General features: G+C 36.9%; 1 protein-coding gene across 2 annotated transcripts in view; it reads left to right on the forward strand.

Annotated features, from left to right (window-relative positions):
- Positions 1–569: 569 nt before the first annotated feature.
- Positions 570–20,029, forward strand: part of FEZ2 (fasciculation and elongation protein zeta 2) — a 57,427-nt gene continuing 37,967 nt past the window's right edge. For both annotated transcript variants that reach the window (XM_044663655.1, XM_044663656.1), the window contains exons 1-2: positions 570–833; positions 13,346–13,454. In XM_044663655.1, coding sequence (XP_044519590.1) covers positions 586–833; positions 13,346–13,454 — 357 coding nt within the window. In that variant the 5' untranslated portion in view covers positions 570–585. The remainder of the gene's footprint in view (positions 834–13,345; positions 13,455–20,029) is intronic.

Below are 20,029 nucleotides of genomic sequence, written 5' to 3' on the forward strand. Positions count from 1 at the left end.
TCCTTGACATTATCAAATGGTTTGATATCAGAGACAGGATTATCAGTAGAATTAATTACTGTTAAGGACCATGGGACATGCAGGTGAAACTTATATGTGTTTATATCCTTATCCAGATATGAGCTCCTTGAGAACAGGAACTGTCTTGCTTTCCTATATTTGTGCCTCCACTGCTTAGGAAAGTGCATAGTAAGATAGTAAGTGCTTAATAATAAATGTTATTCATTCATTCATTTCTTCATTCTTTCATAGACTTGGGATATTATGAGACCCTGACTGTCCAAATTAAAATACAACTTTACTAACAGTTCTCTTCTTTTGGACAACATTTGGGCTACATTAGCTTGTCATTAGTTATTCTTTTCAAAGGAAAGAGTAGAAGAAACGCATTCCTAAAGGAGAGGGCTCAGATGACGGAAATCAGCCGAGCTTGGGTATCCCCTCTGGGAACAAGGACAGAGTCAGACTGGATCAACCTCAGCAGAGGAGCCTGGAGGGGGCGGGGCCTGGGAAGCGAGGTCGCTCAGGGGGCGGGGCAGGCCGCGAGGGGGCGGGGCGGAACGCCACGGGCCTGGCCGGACAGTGATGGCGGCTGACGGGGACTGGCAGGATTTCTATGAGTTCCAGGAGCCGGCCGGGGGCCGCCTGGACCAAGAGAACCGCAACTCCGGGGCCAGGGCGCTGGACGATGAGGGAGGCGTCGGCTTCTCAGCGCTAGCGTGCGGTCTGGAGGAGAAGCTGAGCCTGTGTTTCCGCCCCTCCAGTCCGGACACAGAGTCTCCGAGGGCGGCAGTGAGGCCAATCACCGAGCGGAGCCTCCTGCAGGAGGATGAGTGAGTGCAGCTGGGGTCGGGCTCAGGGAACCGGGCGGGCGCCTCTCCCCCTCCCCGCTCCCTGTCATAGGCCTATGACCGCGGCTCCGTGTGCGGCTCTCCCACACTCCCTCTGCTGCTCCCCAAGTGAGAGACTTGCAGCCCATTCCTCCCCCTTCTTCTCCGGCTCCCCCTCCCCCTTAGGTCTCGTGGCCCCGCCTTTCCTTGGCTCCCCAAACCACGCCTTCCTCAGACCCCTCCTACCTCATGACAGCTCCTCACCCTCTTCCCACCCAGTAGGCCCAGGGTCAGATAGAATCTTTTTACTACTAGGTCTTCAAATCTAACATTCTCATTCTGTGTGTGTGTTTTTTTTGTTTTTTTTTTGGATAGTGAAATCCCTGCTTTTCCTAATGCTAAAAATCAGGGATTCATGATAAAAGGGAGAAATTAGTCAGGACTTGATAGGAATACTTGAATGGAGTTATTTGTAAACATTTCTAATATTTATATCTTGGGAAGTAATAAGGGACTTGATTTGAATGTCTCATTATATAGTTTTATATTTTTGTTGTTCAGTCATTTTCAGATGATTATTCTGACTCTTTGTGACTCTATTTGGGATTTTCTTGGCAAAAGACATTGGAATGATTTGCCATTTCCTTCTCCAACTCATTTTACAGATGAAGAAATTGAGGCAGACAGAGAGAGTGACTTGCCCAGGGTGACACAGCAAGTAGATTTCAGAGGATGGATTTGAACTCAAGTTTTCCTGACTCCAGGACACTATTTACCACAGTACCTAGATGCCATAGGTATATGTATATGTATACATATACAAGCACAGCTTGGGACTAGGCAATAGAGAGCCAACTTAGAAGCCTGGAAGACCTGGTGAGGGAAACCCCTGTACTAATTTTGTTCATAAAATATTCAGCAATTCAGTCTTAGAGAAGTGCATGGGAGCTGGGAGGTTAAATGACTTATCAGTAACCAGTATGTCAGTCAAATGCGAAACCCTGGTATTCCCAACTCTCTTCAGAATATTATGTTGCTTCTTTTATTATCGCACTCCCTACATACAAATATTCACAATATATAAAATATATATTTATTTATAGATCTATGTTTATAACTTTAAACATACATGCCTACTCATCCATGTCTTTCACTTAGTTCCTTACACAAAATAGGGGCTTAGGAAATAAATGCTTTTCCAGTTGAGTATATGTATACACACACACACACACACACACACACACACACACACACACACACATCTTCCACAAAAATTCTGTTCCAGTGCTTTTTCATGTGATGAAGGCAACCAAATTCATCCATCAAAGTTAATATTCTCAACATATATACACACACGTTTGACCAGATGTTGAAAGTTTCTTGGAGAAAACAAAGTGTGGCAGGTCCTATTAAGTTATAAGGCTCATAGTACTCCAGCCTTATTATACTTACTTTCAGTCATTCAAGGACCTATTGAAGTTCCTAGAGATTTATCCTGGAAGATTGTCCACCATGTAAAATGTTTTTTTGTTATTGCTCAAAGCAACTCATGAAACTATCTACTAAAGACTGTAGGGATTTGGTTTTATAGGTAGTTGGTTAGTCAGTCAATAAACATTTGTGACTATACTATACTAAGCATCAGGGTTCCAAAAAACTGTAAAAGGTGTTCCCAAAGAGTTCATAGTTTAATGAAGAACAAGCATGCAAACAAGTATGTGCAACCAATACACACAGGTTGAATTGGAAATACACAGTAGAAGGAAGATAGCATTAAGAGGGGATCAGGAAAGGCTTCTTGTAGGAGTTAGGATTTTAGATGGGTCTTAATGGAAACTAGAGAAACCAGGAGGTTGAGATAATGAGGGAGAGAATTCAAATTGTGGCAGGAGAGCAAATAAAAATGCCTGGATTTGGGAGATGGAGTGTTTTATTCAAGAAACGGTAATAGACTCGTGTTACTGGATTAAAGAATATGTAGGAGGGAATAAAGTATAAAAACTAGATAGAGGGGAGAAGCTTATGAAGGGTTTTGAATGGCAAACAGTGGTTTATATATTTGATCTTGTAGGTTATAGGGAGCTTAATGGAGTTTATTGATTGGGGGCAATTTTGACACTTGGTAATTTTAGAATGAGCAATTTTGGTAAAATGAAGAAAAAGTTGGAAGCTAGCTAAGATAATTAAGAAAATGAGAAGAAAAAGTAGAGATGTTGATTATAGATAGCTTTCTCAAAGAGGTTAGCCACAAAAAGGAGATATGAGATGATTGCTAGCAGTGATGGATAGCTTAATTGAAGGTTTTTGAGGATGGAGCAGACATGAGCATGTTTATAGCCAAAAGAGAAGCAGCCAGTAGACAAGGAAGGATTAAATATAAGTGAGAGAGTAAGAATGATAAAGGGGGCAATCTGCTACAGAAGACAAGTAGGAATAAGGTCATTTGTGCATGTAGAGGAGTTTGCTTGGGCAAAGTAGAAAGACCATCTATTCATAAAAGATAGGAATCAAGGCAAGGGGAGTGACAAGAGAAAAGGGAGCTCGCAGTAAATGGCCTTGATATTTTAAGTGAAATATGAGGCAAGATTCTCAGCTCAGAGGGTAGGGAAAAGAGAGGTTTGAGAAGAAATGAAAAGGTTTGGACAAACAGCTGTGGTGAATAGGATAGTGAGTCAATTAGAGAAGTGTAAAATGATTGCATTTTAGCAGTGAGGTCTGAGTTTTATATCATAAATTTGTAGTGAACCCAGCTATTCTGGTTTTATGATTTTTTATCAACTTCATTTGTCAGCATGTGAGTAGTAAAAATGCCAGTAGTTGGTGGAAACAGTGGATGATGGGAGTAATTGAAGCTAAGACTTGGCAGGGCAACAACAAGCAATAGGATAAAGTGGCAGGGGACTCCAAAGAAAAGAACAGTATAGAGCTGAAGTAGGATGGGAGAAAGGATAAGAGTGTAGTCAATACAGGAGTGATGGCTTTGAAAAGAACTGAGGGTTTAGAGCAGGGGTCGGCAATGTATGGCTCTTTCTGCAGGATCCATAAAGTCAATTTTTTTTCAGGCGCTGTTACAGGAGCACGCACTGTTACAGGAGCATGCACTGTGAGCACTGTACGGCTCTCACGAAATTCCATTTTAAAAAATGTGGTGTTTATGGCTCTCACGGCCAAAAAGGTTGCCGACCCCTGGTTTAGAGATGAGAAGTTATGGTGAGGACAAAGAACAGTTTGAGTTTGAGGGCATGTTCACATTGCTAGGTTATTTTATGTTAAAGTATTAAAGTATATATATATATATATATATCAGTAAAAAAAGTATTTAAACTGTTAATTTTAAGTTTTTACTGTGTACCAGGTATTTTTCCTAATCTTTGGGGATACAAATTAAAAGAAAAAAGAGAGAGAATATTCTACCCCTCAAGGACCTTAACTAATTGGGGAAGACAATACATATAGCTAAGTGGTGGCCCAGGAAAAGAATTTTTGTCTGAAGAGTCACAGCATCAGTCAGTTTGATCTAGAGTCAGTCCTAGTTGGTTAGAGTGGGCTGTTTTACATTTACTCAATCAGTAAACAAGGTCATTGAGCCCCAGGGCAAGAGTTCCTAAGATAAGTAAAATTTTACCTGTGATCTGGATCATGGTTTTTAAAAATCTGAAGCACAGAAGTTCAACAAGTTTCAATTGCTGGACAGAATCAAAGTAGCTAACATTAACAGTCACATGGTCAGCATGAATGTTTGGATGAGAAGAGTATGTGTGCTTATGTACATACCTACACTTAATTAGTAAAATTTGAGACTTCTGGGCTAAGATGGAAGCAGGGTAGAAGGAACTTTATGACTCTTCCTACTGATCACAACAAAGCATCTCAAAAGGACAAAAATCAAAATCATATGAGGAAAGAGGCTTTACCATAAGGCGTAGCCTTGAAGGTAGCAGGGTCTGGACATTTCCATGCTATAAGGGAGTAAAAGTACACCTACCAAAGTGTGAGCTGATTGTCCCCCCCACGCCCCCCCCCCCACGCCACCTACCGTGCTAGAGTCAGAATGAAGGCCAAGGCAATCTCTAAATTCTTGGCAGCTGGCTGAGGGCACCACAGTCTTACCCCTGAGGACAGTGCAAAGCCTTGGCAGCGAGACTTGGGACCCACTGAGTGCTATAGCAGAGATAGTGCAGAGATGAGCTGCCTACAGGAGACACCTTGAGTCTCGAAAAATATCCTCAGGGCAAAACCACTCTGCAAGTGCTGCCTGCCCTCCTCACTCAGACTTCTGCCTGAGAAAGGAAGATAAAACATAGCAATGGCCACCAACACCCAAGAACTATAATCCACAAATACGCCCCCCCCCAAAAAAAAAGATACAATAGAGAAAGCCTTTGACATTGGATAACTTCTATGTAGAAAAGAAGCAGAGTACAGAGGCGACAGCAAAAAGTGACAAATACGCAAACATATCCAAACTTTAAAACAAAATGGAACTTGGTCATAAGTTCTTGAGGAATTCAAATTGGAGTTCAAGAACCAAGCAAGAAAGATGGAGGAACAATGGGATAAAAAGGAAAATAAGAGTTTAAAATACAGAATCTCCCACTTGGAAAAAGAGGCATGGAAATCACATGTAATAATAAGCAAATTGGAGACCAGGATTAATCTGCTGGAAGCCATGAAAAGCAGGTTAGATCAAACTGAAAGGAAAATCAAAAGATCATAGCTGAAAACCAGTTTTTAAAAACTAGAATTGGGCAAGTAGAAGCTAATGATTTCACAAGACAGCAAGAATTAATAAAGCAAAGTCAAAAGAATGATAAAATAGAAGGAAACATGAAATATCTCATTGAGAAGAAAACTGACCTGGAAAACAGATCCAGGAGAGAACAATTTGAAAATCATAGGTGTATCTTAAAACCTAGAAAAAAACAGTTTTGACATCATATTACAAGAAATTACCCAAGAAAATTGCTCTGATATTTTTGAATAAGAGGATAAAATTGACATTGAAAGAGTCCATAGATCACCCTCTATATTAAATATTCAAAAGACAACCCCCAGAAATGTAATTGCCAAATTCAAGAGCTTCCAAGCCAAGGAGAAAATATTGCAAGAAGCCAGAAAAAGACAATTTAGATATCAAGAAGCCCCAGTCAGGATTACATAGGATCTGGCAGCTTCCACGCTAAAGGACTGCAAGGCTTGGAATATGATATTCAGAAAAGCAAGTGAATTGGGTCTACAACCAAGGATCACCTACCCATCAAAACTGACTATATACTTCCAGGGAAAAGTATGGGCATTTAACAAAATGGAAGATTTCCAAGAATTTGTAAAGAAAAGACCCAAACTAAATGGAAAATTTGTTGTCCAAATACAAAAATCAAGAGAAACATGAAAAGGTAAACAAGAAAGAGAGGGAAAAAAATTTTAAGGGCTTCAGTAAGGTCAATTTGTTTACATTCCTATATGAAAAAATGATATTTGTAACTCTCAAAAACTGTTTTCACTATCATAGTAGTTAGAAGAATTATTCATAGGTAGAGGTTGGGGTACTAAGTGGTTTAAGATGATATGTAAAAAAAAAAAAAAGGCGGGGGGAATAGAAGATGGCACCAAGAGCAAAAGTCATTGACCAGTGCTCAAGGGAAAGTATCTTTTCTCTCTTCTTTTATATTGTTGTAAAAAGCTTTCTATAAATGTTTAAAAAGTGTTATTTATGTATTTATGGAGAGGATTACTCCAAAGAAGTCAGTGGGGCATGGATATATATACAGCTGGAATAGTAGAAAGACAATTGGATTTGGAGTCAGTGACCTGGGTTTTAAATTCTGTTTTTGCCTCTTAACTAATTAAATTGTGTGACCTTAAGATCCTGTCATAACTTCTCTAGTCCTTGGTTTTCTCACCTTGATAATGTAGGAGTTGTACTCACTGACTTCTAATTTCCATTTAGCTCTGTCTTTAATCCTATAACTGATATAGTTTGGTTACATCTGTGCATAATATCCTTCCAAAACATAATTTATATCTTTCCCACCCACATAACTACCTTGTAGTTCAAGCTGTTATTTCTTCTTCCCTGATGACCTTCTGATTCATTTCCCTGCTTCTAGTCTCTGTTCTTTTCCAATTTATCCTTCACATAGCTACCAAATTAATATTCCTAATACATAGTTCTAACTGTATTTTTACCTTGATTGAAAACTTTACTTGCACCCTGTTGTCACTAGAATGAAATGTAAATTCAGCCTGGCATCTCAACTCTGAACAGTCTGGCTCCCACCTACTTTTCTAGAATTATTTTATATCACCGCCCTTTACTTTATGTTTCAGCCAAAACAGGCCTATTAGCTGTTCCCTGAACTTAGTGTTTTAGCTTTCATCTATGTGGATATCTTTGGCTACTATGCCTGGAATGTTGTCCTTCTGTCCTTGTCCCCTTCCTCCACCCTAAATGGCCCAGAGGTTAGTGTTCTTTCATTAATGAAATTACCTTGTATTTGTCTGTTTATACCTTGTATCTTCTAGTCAACATAAACTCCCTTATGATAAGTATTGTTTCATTTTGTCTTTGTACCCTCAATGCCTAGCCTGGCATGTAGCAGGTATTAAAAAATGTTTATTAAATATCTATTGACTGATAATATTTAGATTTTTCCCCTTATAGTGAATCTGAATCATTTTGGTTCCAATTGTACTGTCCTTAACAGAGACAGAGGCATTGTCATTATTCTATCACATACTTGGAAGGTTAAATTTTTCTTTGGTTGTCTCTATAGGCACATTGTTCCCAGTCCCTTTTTATTTTCTCATAGTTGCTCATTTCTGACTCTGAGAACTTTCCAAATATTAGTCATATCATTTTAATGAATCCTTGACCAGTTCTGAGTTATGTCACTCTGGGGAATATTGAAAAATCTTTAAGTAGAATATTAGACGGATAGCAAGCTGAGAAATCTCAGGGCCATGACACTTCTTTGAGCCATGGTATCAGTTAGAGAGCTGAAGAATAGAAGAAATGGAGAAAATAGGAAAGGAGATGTGTGGGGAAAATATTCAATTGTGAGATTCTTGGTGAATCAAAGTGAATCCCAAAGCCAGGTATTATTTTGGAATTATCTGCATTTTTGATTACTCATTCAATGCCCTTCTTTCTTCACATGTATAATCCATGCTCACAGTAGTAATAATATTACTTTTCAATATCTTTAATTCTTTACTCTCATTTTTATATCTTAGTATCAGGCTTGCTTTTGAGAATATATATATGTGTGTTTACATATATTTTAAATATGTATTGTTAATATGAAAAATGATAAAGGCTTGTATAAATATATAAATTAGTAATTTAATTAAAGCCATGGTTATAGATAAAGTTATCAGACCACGCGCTTGTAAGCATTCAAAACTGCCGCCTCCATTACTGTCTCCTGTTTCCTGGCCAAGAGCCTACTCGCAAAGAGACCACTCCCTCCTAACCCAGGAGATTTAAGCTCTTCCCTGCGTCAAGACATCAGCCTCCCCAAGCCCAAAGACCCGGAAACGGAAACCAGTTGGATCACGGGAAATGTAGTTTTAATACATTTCCCATGTCCATAGAAATATATACACTTCTAGATGGCTTTTCCCAATTTTCACTTTTACAGTATGCCTCACATACACATACTAAGCACTACAATGCTAACTCAAATATCCATTATTTTTTGGCAAGAGTGGGGAGGGGGAGGCATATTCATGTTATTCTTTGGACTTTGTGTAGTTAATTTGTGTGGTATTTCTTTTTCCTGTCTTTCTTTTATTAAATATCATCTCATTTATTTCTGACTAACCTCTATAGCTTTCCATCTAACTTTTGTTTTTATATAATTATGTCATATGCCAAATTTTCTTTGGGAACTTAGCCTTAGATTTCATCTAAGAGGAGGCTTTGCAGTTTGCTTCTTTTTCTGAAATAACTTGGCTAGTGAGGTGCTTAACCAACAGTGTGCATCTGAGCCTAGAGGATTCTTAGATATTCTCTATTTTACTCCTTTCATTTAAAATGAAATTACCTAAAGGCAGGGGTGATAGAGCTTGAGTCCTGACTGAATTCTCTCTTAATATCCTTTCTCATTAGCCTTCTAGCTTAATATCTCCATAAATAAGCACAATTATATTTGTGCTACAGTAGTATATGAATTACTTTGGGTAAAGAAATATAATTAAATTTATTGACTTTTACAATAAACTTAAAAATATAACTTAAACTTCTAATATATGCCATTTTGCTTATGATATTTGTTTTCATGAGCTCACAAGATTTTAGCACATATTTTAATATTCTTCATTATCAAACCACATTTTTGTAATGTTGCTTGTTTGAGTATATCTTTGATAAAGATTTCATTTTTCCAAATCTGTCCCTTAATTTAATCTCATAGATTTTCAATGGAGTTTAAATCAAGAGAGTTATTTAAGCTACTAAATCTTAAACCTGAACTTACTTTACCCTTTATTTTTCAGAGTTCAGTGTTCCCTCACTGAGGACATGTATAGGCTCAGTGGAAGAAAATCTTCCAAATATTTTGGTAAATATTTTGTAAACTTCCAATGGATTCAGTGATTATTTCTTTGCTGATGATTCTCAGATCTACTTTCTCTCTTCTAACCACCTATGGTCCAACACACTTACATCTTAAATTGGATGCCTCATAGAAACCTTAAATTCAAGATGTCTAAAACTGAACTCATTACTTTTCTTTTAAGACCTTTTCTCTTTTCAACTTTCCTCTTACTGTGAGGGATATTTCTATTCTTCCAACTGCCTAGCCTTGCAACCTAGGTGATGTATGGGTTCCACACTTTCTTTTACTGCCCATATCCAATTTGTTGCTCAATCTTACCACTGATTCTACATTTGTAACCTAACTTTCATACACCTCCTTCTTTCCTATGACATTTTAACTAGTCTGTTGTAGGTCTTTATCGCTTCATATCTGGCCTATTGCAATATACTGTTAGTTGATCTCCCAGCCACCCCCCTCTCTAGTTCATTCTCTACTCAGGTGACAAACTGACTTTCTAGAAGCATGGGTCTGACCATGTTGTCCTCTTTACCCAATAATTTCACAGGCTTCCCATCACCTTTAAGATCAAATATGAACTCTCATTTGTATATAAAGCCTTTCACAAACTAGCTCCACTGCCTGTCTTTCCAATCTTCTTACACTTTATATGCTCCTATGAATTCTTTGATCCATTGACACTGGCCTGCTTGGTGTTCCACAATCCTGGCACTCCATCTCTCAGCTCTGGGCATTTTCTCCATCTGTTCTGCATACCTGGAATACTTCCCCTGTTCATTTCCACCTACTAATTTCCTAAAAGTCCCAATTTATGTTCCTTCTACAAGAGCCCTTCCCAATTCTTCTTAATTCTAGTGCCTTTTCTCCATTAATTATTTCTCATTTATTCTATACTTAGCTTTTTATGTATGTATTTATTTGCTTGTTGTCTCCCTTAGTAGATTGTAAGGTTTTTGAGGGTAGGTACTGGCTTTTTCTTTGCTTTGTGTCACCAGTGATAGCATAGTGCCCAACACATAGTAGGTACTTAAATGCTTCTTGACTTGACAATTCATTATAAACTGATTTTTTAAGCTACATCTTTAACTACTACATTTTGAAGAGGACTGTGCTACACTTTAGCAGACTTAATAACAACTTATTCAGTTGCAAAGTTATTCTGAAGGTCTTTGCTCATTTTCTAAAGAATGATTAGGTCTTTTTAAAGCAGTATTTCATCCCTACTATATTTGTAGGTGTGCTTTCAGTTCTATTGAGTTCTCTGAGAGTTGTAATTTATATACATTTCCTTGGAGTAATACCTGTCCTTCAAAATTTCAGTATTAAAATCATAGCAAAAGAGAGAAATGAAACATGGGATAAAATCCAGTACTTAACTGATTGCCTTAACAGAATTAACATAAGGTGGGGAAATCTGACCAGTCTGGTTTCATCTAGTCTTGGGTCAAATGTTCTGTCAACCCTGTGTATGCCTACATGCTCATGACCATTGCTGTCATAAAATGAAACCCTATCAAAATGATTACTTATTCTCAGTAATCCTCACATCCCTGTGCCCAAGTGGGTTGTGAGGAAAATACTTTTTCAAACCTTAAAGTATTATAAAAATATGTATTATTAAGTGATTTGCTTGAAGTCCCACAGTTGATTAGTAGCAAAAGGGGGCAAATAGTTCATATCTCTAAATTTCTAATATAGTTTTTTTACTATCTATGTATATATAGTATATGTGTGAGTGTATATGTACACACACAGATGCACATGCATATATAATAATAAATTCAGCAAGTATTTACTAAGTACCAAGAATTGTGCTAGTCACTAAGGAAGACAGACAAAAACTGAACAATGCCTTCCATAGGGTTTACTGGGGAAAACCACAAAGGCCTTTGTAGGCAAGTAGGTTGATAGTTACTGATGTTCTCTCTGAAAACTTTTTGGGGGTAGTAAGTTTGAGGGTGTGATTTTTATTCTTTTGATGGCTTCCCTTAATTTATATATCTTGAGAATTGATCTTATTATGCTCCACAAATTATTTCCTTTTTCTTTTTAGTCTAGTCCAGTTGCTCTTCTCATCTTTTTTTCGTCAGATTTTTGAGTCTAAAGTCATAGATTCACAGTCTTTGCTAGTGAAAAGGGTTTGTTGTAAAAAGTTTTCATGTATCTCTTCCATTTTTCACAATGTTTGTTGTCCTCCAGTTTATCCTTATATACAGGCAGTTCTTGATTTACATAAATTCGTCCTTATATAAGGGATTCTGAAAGAACTTTTGAATGAGGATCTGATTGAGTTGCTAGCCCCAAAGACCGTGAAAGAAAGAGAAGCTGCAGAAACTGAGGTCAAACCAAAATAGTTCACAACAAAATGGTTGGCAGAAGCATTTCAACATTTGAGTGAATTTTTTCTTGTATTGAAAAAATGGATCCAAATACTTTAAGATTTTTTAAAGTCCAAAGAGTAGTTGAAGGTTAATACTGCTTGCTGTTGTCAGAATTATGAGGAAAAAAAGGAGAGTCACTATCCAGATATCCCTCAATAGTATAGCCAACCATCAGTGATGAAAGCTGAGTGCAGTGAGTGGGGAAGGGACAACATACTGCACAACAATGTTAACTTTACTCTATATAACCTTGCATACTTTATCCTTAACTTTATCTTTCACTTCATAATTCTGTTTATATCATGCATTTTAGTACATTTTATGACTTTCGTGAAGGTTATTTTTTGTGAATGCCTTTGTTATATAGGCTAAGTGAAGTGGGTAGGTAGGGACAAATTCACATTATATAAAAATAGTTTTATATAGAATCCATTTATATAAAGTGAGGACTGTCTGCACTTTTAGGATAACTTTGCTTACTTCTGTTTCTCACCAAACTGCTTTAAGACTTTTCCCCCCCTCCACTGCCTCTTAATGTTTTCTGATGCAGTTACTTTCCAATTTATATTGCTAGTTGAAAATGAGGTACTGCAGTAGATGTGAGCTGTAAAATTTATGGCCAACTTATTCCTTTTCCACTATCATTTTCTACAATGAAGGAGGAAATGAAAGTTTCTATCAGTCTTTTCTTTACCTAACATTTTGTACCTTTATCATGAATACTTCTTTTTCCTCATATTTCTATCTTTACCTCAGTTACAGAATAAATTTCTACAGAAGACACCAAACCTTTTCAGTAGGCAGAATGATCATGCGTTGTTCTGACAAAGTTTACAGGTTTGGAAATCAGAGTTGAAAAATATATCTCTGCACATAAGTTGGAAACAGGGTAAAGAACCCAGGATTTTACTCATTTGAGAGACATGATTACAAATCCTATCTCTAACTCTGAGACCATAGCCAAGCCGCTTATTTTCTGAGAGCCTTAGTTTCCTTATCTGTAAGATGTAGATAATAATACTTGCAGTACCTACCTCAGAAGGCTGTTGTGAGGATTAAATAAGATAAATAAAATATATAAAGTATTTTGCAAACTTGAAAGGTATATCATGTCAGTTGTTATTATTAGGATATGCCGTTTATAGAAACTAAAAACAGGTAAGAAATTGAATTTGTGCTAATATTGTACCATATTATTTTTCTTCAGAACTCTGTTATCTCAAATTTATTTGAGTTATCATTCTGCCTTTTTCTTGACAAATGTACCTTATCTTTTCTATTGCTACTTTTCCCAAAACTTCCATTTCATTCTTACTCCTCAGGATTTCTTTTTTTCTACACTGAAGAGTTAGGTTCAAATCCTGTGTTTGCTACTTAGTTTTTGTATAGCTTTGGGAAATTCCCTTGACTTCTCTGCTTTTGATTTTCCTAATTTATAAAATGGTACAACTGGCCCAGATAATGTCTTGTGTTCCTTCTACTTCTAAATCCCATTCTTCTATTGTAATATTCAATTTAAAAAATCTTGTAGAATTTTAACTTATATTGATCATAGTTTTCTTCTTTTTTCAAGGATTTGGAATGCATTAACAGATAATTATGGTAATGTAATGCCAGTAGATTGGAAATCATCCCATACCAGAACTTTGCATTTGCTCACCTTGAACCTCTCTGAAAAGGGGGTAAGTCCTGAATTTGCCCATTTATTTTCTGATTATCTCATTTTTAAAAATTGATATTAAGACATATATAATTGGTGTAAGAAACCAAAGCAGTAGTTTTCTCATTCATGTAAATATTCTACAACTGAAATGGAGAAACATTAAGTACAAATTCATAATTATGCTGCATTACAAATTTATAGACTTTGGAAGTATCTAATATTAGCAGCTTGTCCCCAAATCCATCATAACTTTTTATCTTGTGTGATTTATGTCTCTATACTCTCATAAATTCTTGATGGGGGCAAAGGGATATGTGTTTTCCACATTCTGTGGGCCCTCTAGTTGATCTCCAAACATTATGCAGCTATCATTTCAACAATCAGGCTATTTATTTGTTATAATTTGCTTATGTTTCCTGCTTTTTTCTGTCCTTACATATCTTTGTTAATATCTTTTGTGTTGTTTTTTGTTTATAGTATGGCATTGATAATGTAGCATAGCTTTATGCCTGCCATGCATTTCCCTTTGGGTCACTAGCAATTTTAATTTTTTGGAAATTGTGGTAATTCATCATTTCAACCACTGAGTATCATTGGAAGAATATTGTATTAAAAACAAATAATTTTTTTCACAGAGAGAAGCTTAGGATCATTTAAAGTGACATTCAGGTTCCCAAATGTAGTATTCAATATTCTACTTACCTTAATAATTTCTTGGCCTAAATCATTTTCCATCTGTAACATATAGCAAGATGTGTTATTGATTGGTGTTATAAGCTACTTGTTCTCTCACATAGCATAGTTTATACCAGTGGTTCCCAAACTTTTTTGGCCTACCACTCCCTTTCCAGAAAAAATATTACGTAGCCTCCTGGAAATTAATTAAAAACAAATTTTAATAGCAATTAATAGGAAAGATAAATGCACCTGTGGCCATCACCACCTCCCTGGATCACTGCAGCACCCATCAGGGGGCGGTAGCGCCCACTTTGGGAATCACTGGTTTAAACAATACAGTTTTTTAGTTTCATTTAAGTCAAAGGCTAATAAACAACATTGCTCAACACTTTGCTAGGCCAAAGCAACTCACTTTTGATGTGTTAAGTGATAATACAAAGTAAGAATTTCACCTGCTGCTTAAATGTACTTAGAGGTATGGACCAGAATGCTAGCACAGATACAATCAGTTTACTAATTAGGCTATTATTGTTAAACTTAAACCAGAATGTAAGCCTCTTAAAACCAGAGACTTTAGTTTTTGTTTCTGCATCCCTAGTGCCTAGCATAGATCTTTATACATAGCAGGTGATTAATAAATGTTTGTGGACCTGAATTGCCTGGAGAAGAGAAAACTTTCAGGGGTAGGAGGGATAGGGATGAAAGAAGACATACAATTTTGTCTTCAAATATGGAGGAAGCATTAGATTTCTTCTTTTTGACCCCAAGGTAGGAAACCAGGAACAGTGGGAGGAAAGTACAAAGAGAATAATTTCTGCTTGATGTCAACATTCTAACATTCAGAGCTGTTCAAAAATTAAATGAGATACCTCAAAAAATTTCAGGTACCCCCCTTCTTGGATGACATTAAGTAATGACCATAAGACCAATGATCATTTATGTTATAATGGGGATTTCTTTTGTGCATATGTTGGAGTGGGCTACTGCTGAGGTCCCTTCCAGCTGCCAGATTATATGATTTTATGAATGTCTGAGTTAGAAGTGAGGAGGGTGTATATTCCAGGCATCAGGAAAGTTAGTGCAAAGACATGGGGCCTGGAAATAGAGTCTTGGCTACGGGGAACAAAGAAAAGGGACATTTGGCTGGATCATAGGGTGCAGAAAGGAAGTAATATATAATGAGGTTAGAGAGATAGATTGGGGTCAGGTTATGGAGGGCTTTAAAAGCCAAACAGAGGAATTTATAGTTTATACTAGAGACAGTGTGGAGCCACTGAAGTTTGAATAGGGGACTGACATGATCATATCTATGCTTAAAGAAAATTACTTTGGCAGCTGTATGTAAGAGGGATTTGAGCGGGAACCAGGAAAATAACATATATAATGACTATAATAATGCCAAGAAAAAGCAGTAATATAAAGGTGACTGCTGTGTAATTACACTGACTGTTCTTTGCCCTGGTGAAGAGGGAAGGAAGTATACGTCTCTCATTCAGTTAGTAGGGAAGCATGTCCTCATCTTCTTCCTGTCTCCTTTGCACTGGTCATCCTCCATATTTGAATGTACTCTTTCCTTAGCTCTGCTTCTTGGAGTCCCTCTTTTTTTTTTCAAGATGCAACTAAAGCAATACCTCTTACATAAAGTCTTTACTCATCCTTTTAACTGTTAGTGCCTTCTTTCTTTAGCTACTTTGTGTCTTATTACATTTTATTTATCCAGTAGATATATAAGTGTATGCATGTTTTCTTCTCCAATTGAATGTAACCTCCTTGAGAGGGGGGATTATTTCTTTGTAGTTGTATCTTTTTAACACCTAGTATAGAGTATGATCCACAAAGAAGAGAAGAGGTCAAAGCCAGCCAACTAAAGCAACAGTGTTTCATAGAACATGCAACATTTTACATCCATAATTACCTGTTCCTCTCAATAAAAGAAGGAAGATTCATTTCTTCATCTCTGGCTCCAAGAACAGGCATAATTATGTGCATAGCTTTGCCTTTGTGTGTGTGTGATTGTTTACAGTGCTTTATTCTTTGTATATGTTGTTTTTTTGGGTTCTGCTTACTTCATTCTTATCTTTTCATATGCTACTTTTCATGTTCCTCTGAAAACTGTATGTTCTATTTCTTATGGTATTCCATTATGTTCCTATACTATATTTTGTTCAGCCATTCTCCAGTTGACAATTCTGAATCCTTATTCTCTTAAGCAATGATTATATTTTCTCTCACATCCCCTATATAATATTAGTCCTGGCTAGAGACTGGAATATCTTGCTCCTCACTGCCACTTCCTTCAAAATTTATTTTCAGTAACCCTTTTTCAAAGTCCACTCAAACAAAATTTTTCATTCATCCCAATTTTTTGTTTTAGTATACTGACCCCCCGGCTATTTTCCCACTTTTTTCAGAGTTCAGCACTTGGGTCATCATCTTCTTCTCCCCCACCCAACTTTTGTTTTCATACTAGAGAAATTTAATATTTATATAGATGCTCTCTCAAATTTGCTAATCCAATGCTTTAGCCTCTTTAAATCTTATGATCTACTCCTTCACTCCACCTCAACTGCAAAGCATTCTCTTTCCTAAATTAAAAAACTGTCATTCCCCTTTCTGACCATAACCACCTATTCATTCCAGTTCTCTCTGTGCATTATCTCTCCTAAATCTCCTCTTTACTTTCATCTAGATATTTAGTTCCTCCACTCTGCCACACTGGGAAAGTGGGTCCTTTTATGGATCTTTGTGCCCACTCCCTTGGCCCACCCTTCCTGATAAGCCCACTCTTGTCCTTATGTAAGTTGCTGTGTATTTGTTTCTATCCATTTTTCTGGAAAAGAGAGTTCTTCATCTGTCTTAATGTTGCCCTGCTATATCCTTGCAAGCTGCTCTTGGATAGAGCTAGAGTGGCACGGTATATAGAGCACAGAGCTTGGAGTCAGGAAGATCTGAGTTTATATCTAGCCTCAGACACTATCTAGCTTTGCATTCCTGAGTAATTTACTTAATCTATTTGCCTCAGTTTCCTCAATCATAAAATGGGGAGAATAACAGCATCTACCTTGCAGAGTTGTGTAGATCAAATGAGATGATAAAATGCCTGGCACAGAGTAAGTGCTATAAAAATGCTGGTTCACTTCCCCATCCCTCCCTTTTCCCCTTCTCTCTACTTTTTTGAGTCATTCATTATTTCTGCTATTAATTCACTTTCTTCCCTTTTGCATCTTAGCCCCATAGTTTGTCATGTCAGTTCTATTTTTTGTTTTTTAATCTCTTTCCCTCTTGTCCTGCTGACACTTATCTTTTGGCAGACTGTATTCCTGAATGAGGCCTACCATCCACCTCCTCTACTCTTACTTACAAGTGGCTGAATGCAGCTAGAAGAAATCTCACAACCAGGCTGATGGGGCATATTGAAAATTCATGTTATTCAATCTCAGTTGGGCTCTTTGGTGCAGCAAGCCAGTCCTTTTATTTCTCCCTAATTAACTCCCTGTCTCACACCACACAGAAGCTTTTCCAAAGCTTCCCACATCTTCTCCTACTCTCTTTCTCTCAATTAAGCATCTCACCTCTTTACTGAAAATATTGAGGCCCTTCAACATGAGCTCCCTCTTTTCCCTTTTTATCTTAGAATTCTTTGGCATTATCTCCCACTCTCTTCTTACTTTCTCCCAGGCCCTGACAAAGTAATGTTCATTCTCCATTCTCAGAGGCAGACATCTTGATACATGCTTTTGGTCCCAAACACTCCCAGTCTGTCCAGGGGATTGGATTCTCAATCTTAATCTCTCTTAAATAGATACATTCTCTCGTGTTATCTCTCTTTCTCTGTTTCTTCTCTTCTGCCTTCAAACATGATGAAATCTATCACTTAAAAAAAACCACCCTAGAATTTTACTAGACTCTGCCATTCCATCAAGTTATCATACTATATTTCTTTTCCATTTCTTAGCCAAACTCTTGAAAAACTTACCTAAACTCACTTGTCAGCTCTTTGCAATCTATTTTTTGACCTTATCACTCAGCTGAAACTGCTCTCTCCAGTTGCCAGTGATCTCTTAATTGCCCAATTTAATAACTGTTTCTCAGCCTCAACTTTCTTGATCTTTGTGCTGCCCTGGTATTGCTGACCATCTTTTCCTGGATACTTTCTCCTCTCTGAGCTTTAAGGACTCTCCTCTCTTGGTTCTTTTCTGAATTGTCTCACTTCTCTTTTGACTCTCATATGTTTTCCAAGATTCTAATAATAGACCCTCTTTTCTTTCTCCCCTTGTGATCTTGGAAACCTCATAAATTCACATGATTTTAACTGTCAAGATTATGTAGATGGTTTACATTTATGCATATGTATATGTATGCATATATACATATTCATATTATATATATATATATTTTGAGAGAGAGATAATACATATATACATATACATACCTACAAGTACTCCCTGAAACTTGCTTTTCTCCTGAGGTCATCCCATATCTTGTAAGACTTACTATTTCTCCTCCCAAATTCCTAGATAGAAAAAGGCTAGGAGGAAGAGTTGACATATTTTGTGTTTCTCATTGCCATTTTCAGACCTTCTCTTTGTCACTATCATTCAAAAATCACCTCTCCTTTAAAATTTATTCCATCCTATCCAAATCCTTGTTCCTGTTATCTGTAGACATTTAAATCATTCTTCCTTCCTCCCCACCTCCCAGCAAGTCTAATGCCTGGCTCATAAACTATTTATCCATTCTAACCTTTACTTGCTTTGAACACCCTTGTTTCTCTGTTCTTAAAGCTCTTCAACTCCCATCACCTCCTTCTATCTCTAGTTTAATTCAGCCAAATAACTTAGTGGTCTGAGGAATTTTAATTTCCATTAGCATCTAGGTAACTGCTATTGTTAAACTGAACTGTTTTAATTGATTTTTTTAAACCCTTACTTTCTGCCTTAGTAACAAGCCTAAGAAAGATGGGCCAGGGCTAGGCCAACAAGGTTAAGTGATTTGCCTAGGGTCATACAACTAGGAAGTCTGAAGCCAGATTTGAACCCAGGTGCTCCTGACTCCAGGCCTGGCACTCTATCCACTGTGCCACCTAGCAGCCCCTATTAACTGGTTTTTAAAAGAAGTCTCAATATTGACTTTTGTTAACCTTTAGGATTATAACATTAATGGAAAAGAGAAGTATGCATTTGAATCACAGTTATTGAAGAACATTTGATTTTCTGAAGTAAGAAAAGTCATTCAAAAAAGCCAAGGCATATTGAATTTCAATTTCAATTTTTACGTAATTAAAATTCAAGATGGTGTATTATAAAAATGATGAGTTGTTTCTAGAGCAAGGCAACTGGTACATTCCAGGCATTTACATGAGTACATTTTTTCCATTTGATGCATCTTAAATTTCATTCAGGGAAAAAGCACTACCAGTTCTGTCTATAACTCTGGCACAGGATTTGATAATGGAAATGCTTGGCAATTATAAAGGAACATTTATGCTGAATAATGACACTCATGACAGCCAAGGTTACCTTGCAAAGCCTGGAAGGAATTCCAGAAATTAGTATAGTCCAACCTTGGTGGAATAAAGGGGAGGGAACCATTTCACTCATTCACTGGCAATGTGATATGAGACCATTATTTCTGATGCTTTGGTCATAATGGAAATTATTCTGATAGTTGGTGTCACCAATTTTAGGAAATTTTGGCATCAGAGTTAAACTGTTTGCTATCTTTAAGTAATAAAGATGTTTTAAAGACATGCTTATGTTAATAGACTGCTTGCAAAGGATTTCAGTTATATATCCTATGCTATGATCCTCCATTCCTTACTACCACTACAGAAGAGAAAATGGGTAGAATATAAGAAATATATTAGGAGTTTTTACTGTTTATTTCATTATTAGATATATATATATATATATATAT

This window comes from Gracilinanus agilis, chromosome 2 (assembly GCF_016433145.1).
Source record: "Gracilinanus agilis isolate LMUSP501 chromosome 2, AgileGrace, whole genome shotgun sequence".
NCBI classification, from domain to species: domain Eukaryota; kingdom Metazoa; phylum Chordata; class Mammalia; order Didelphimorphia; family Didelphidae; genus Gracilinanus; species Gracilinanus agilis.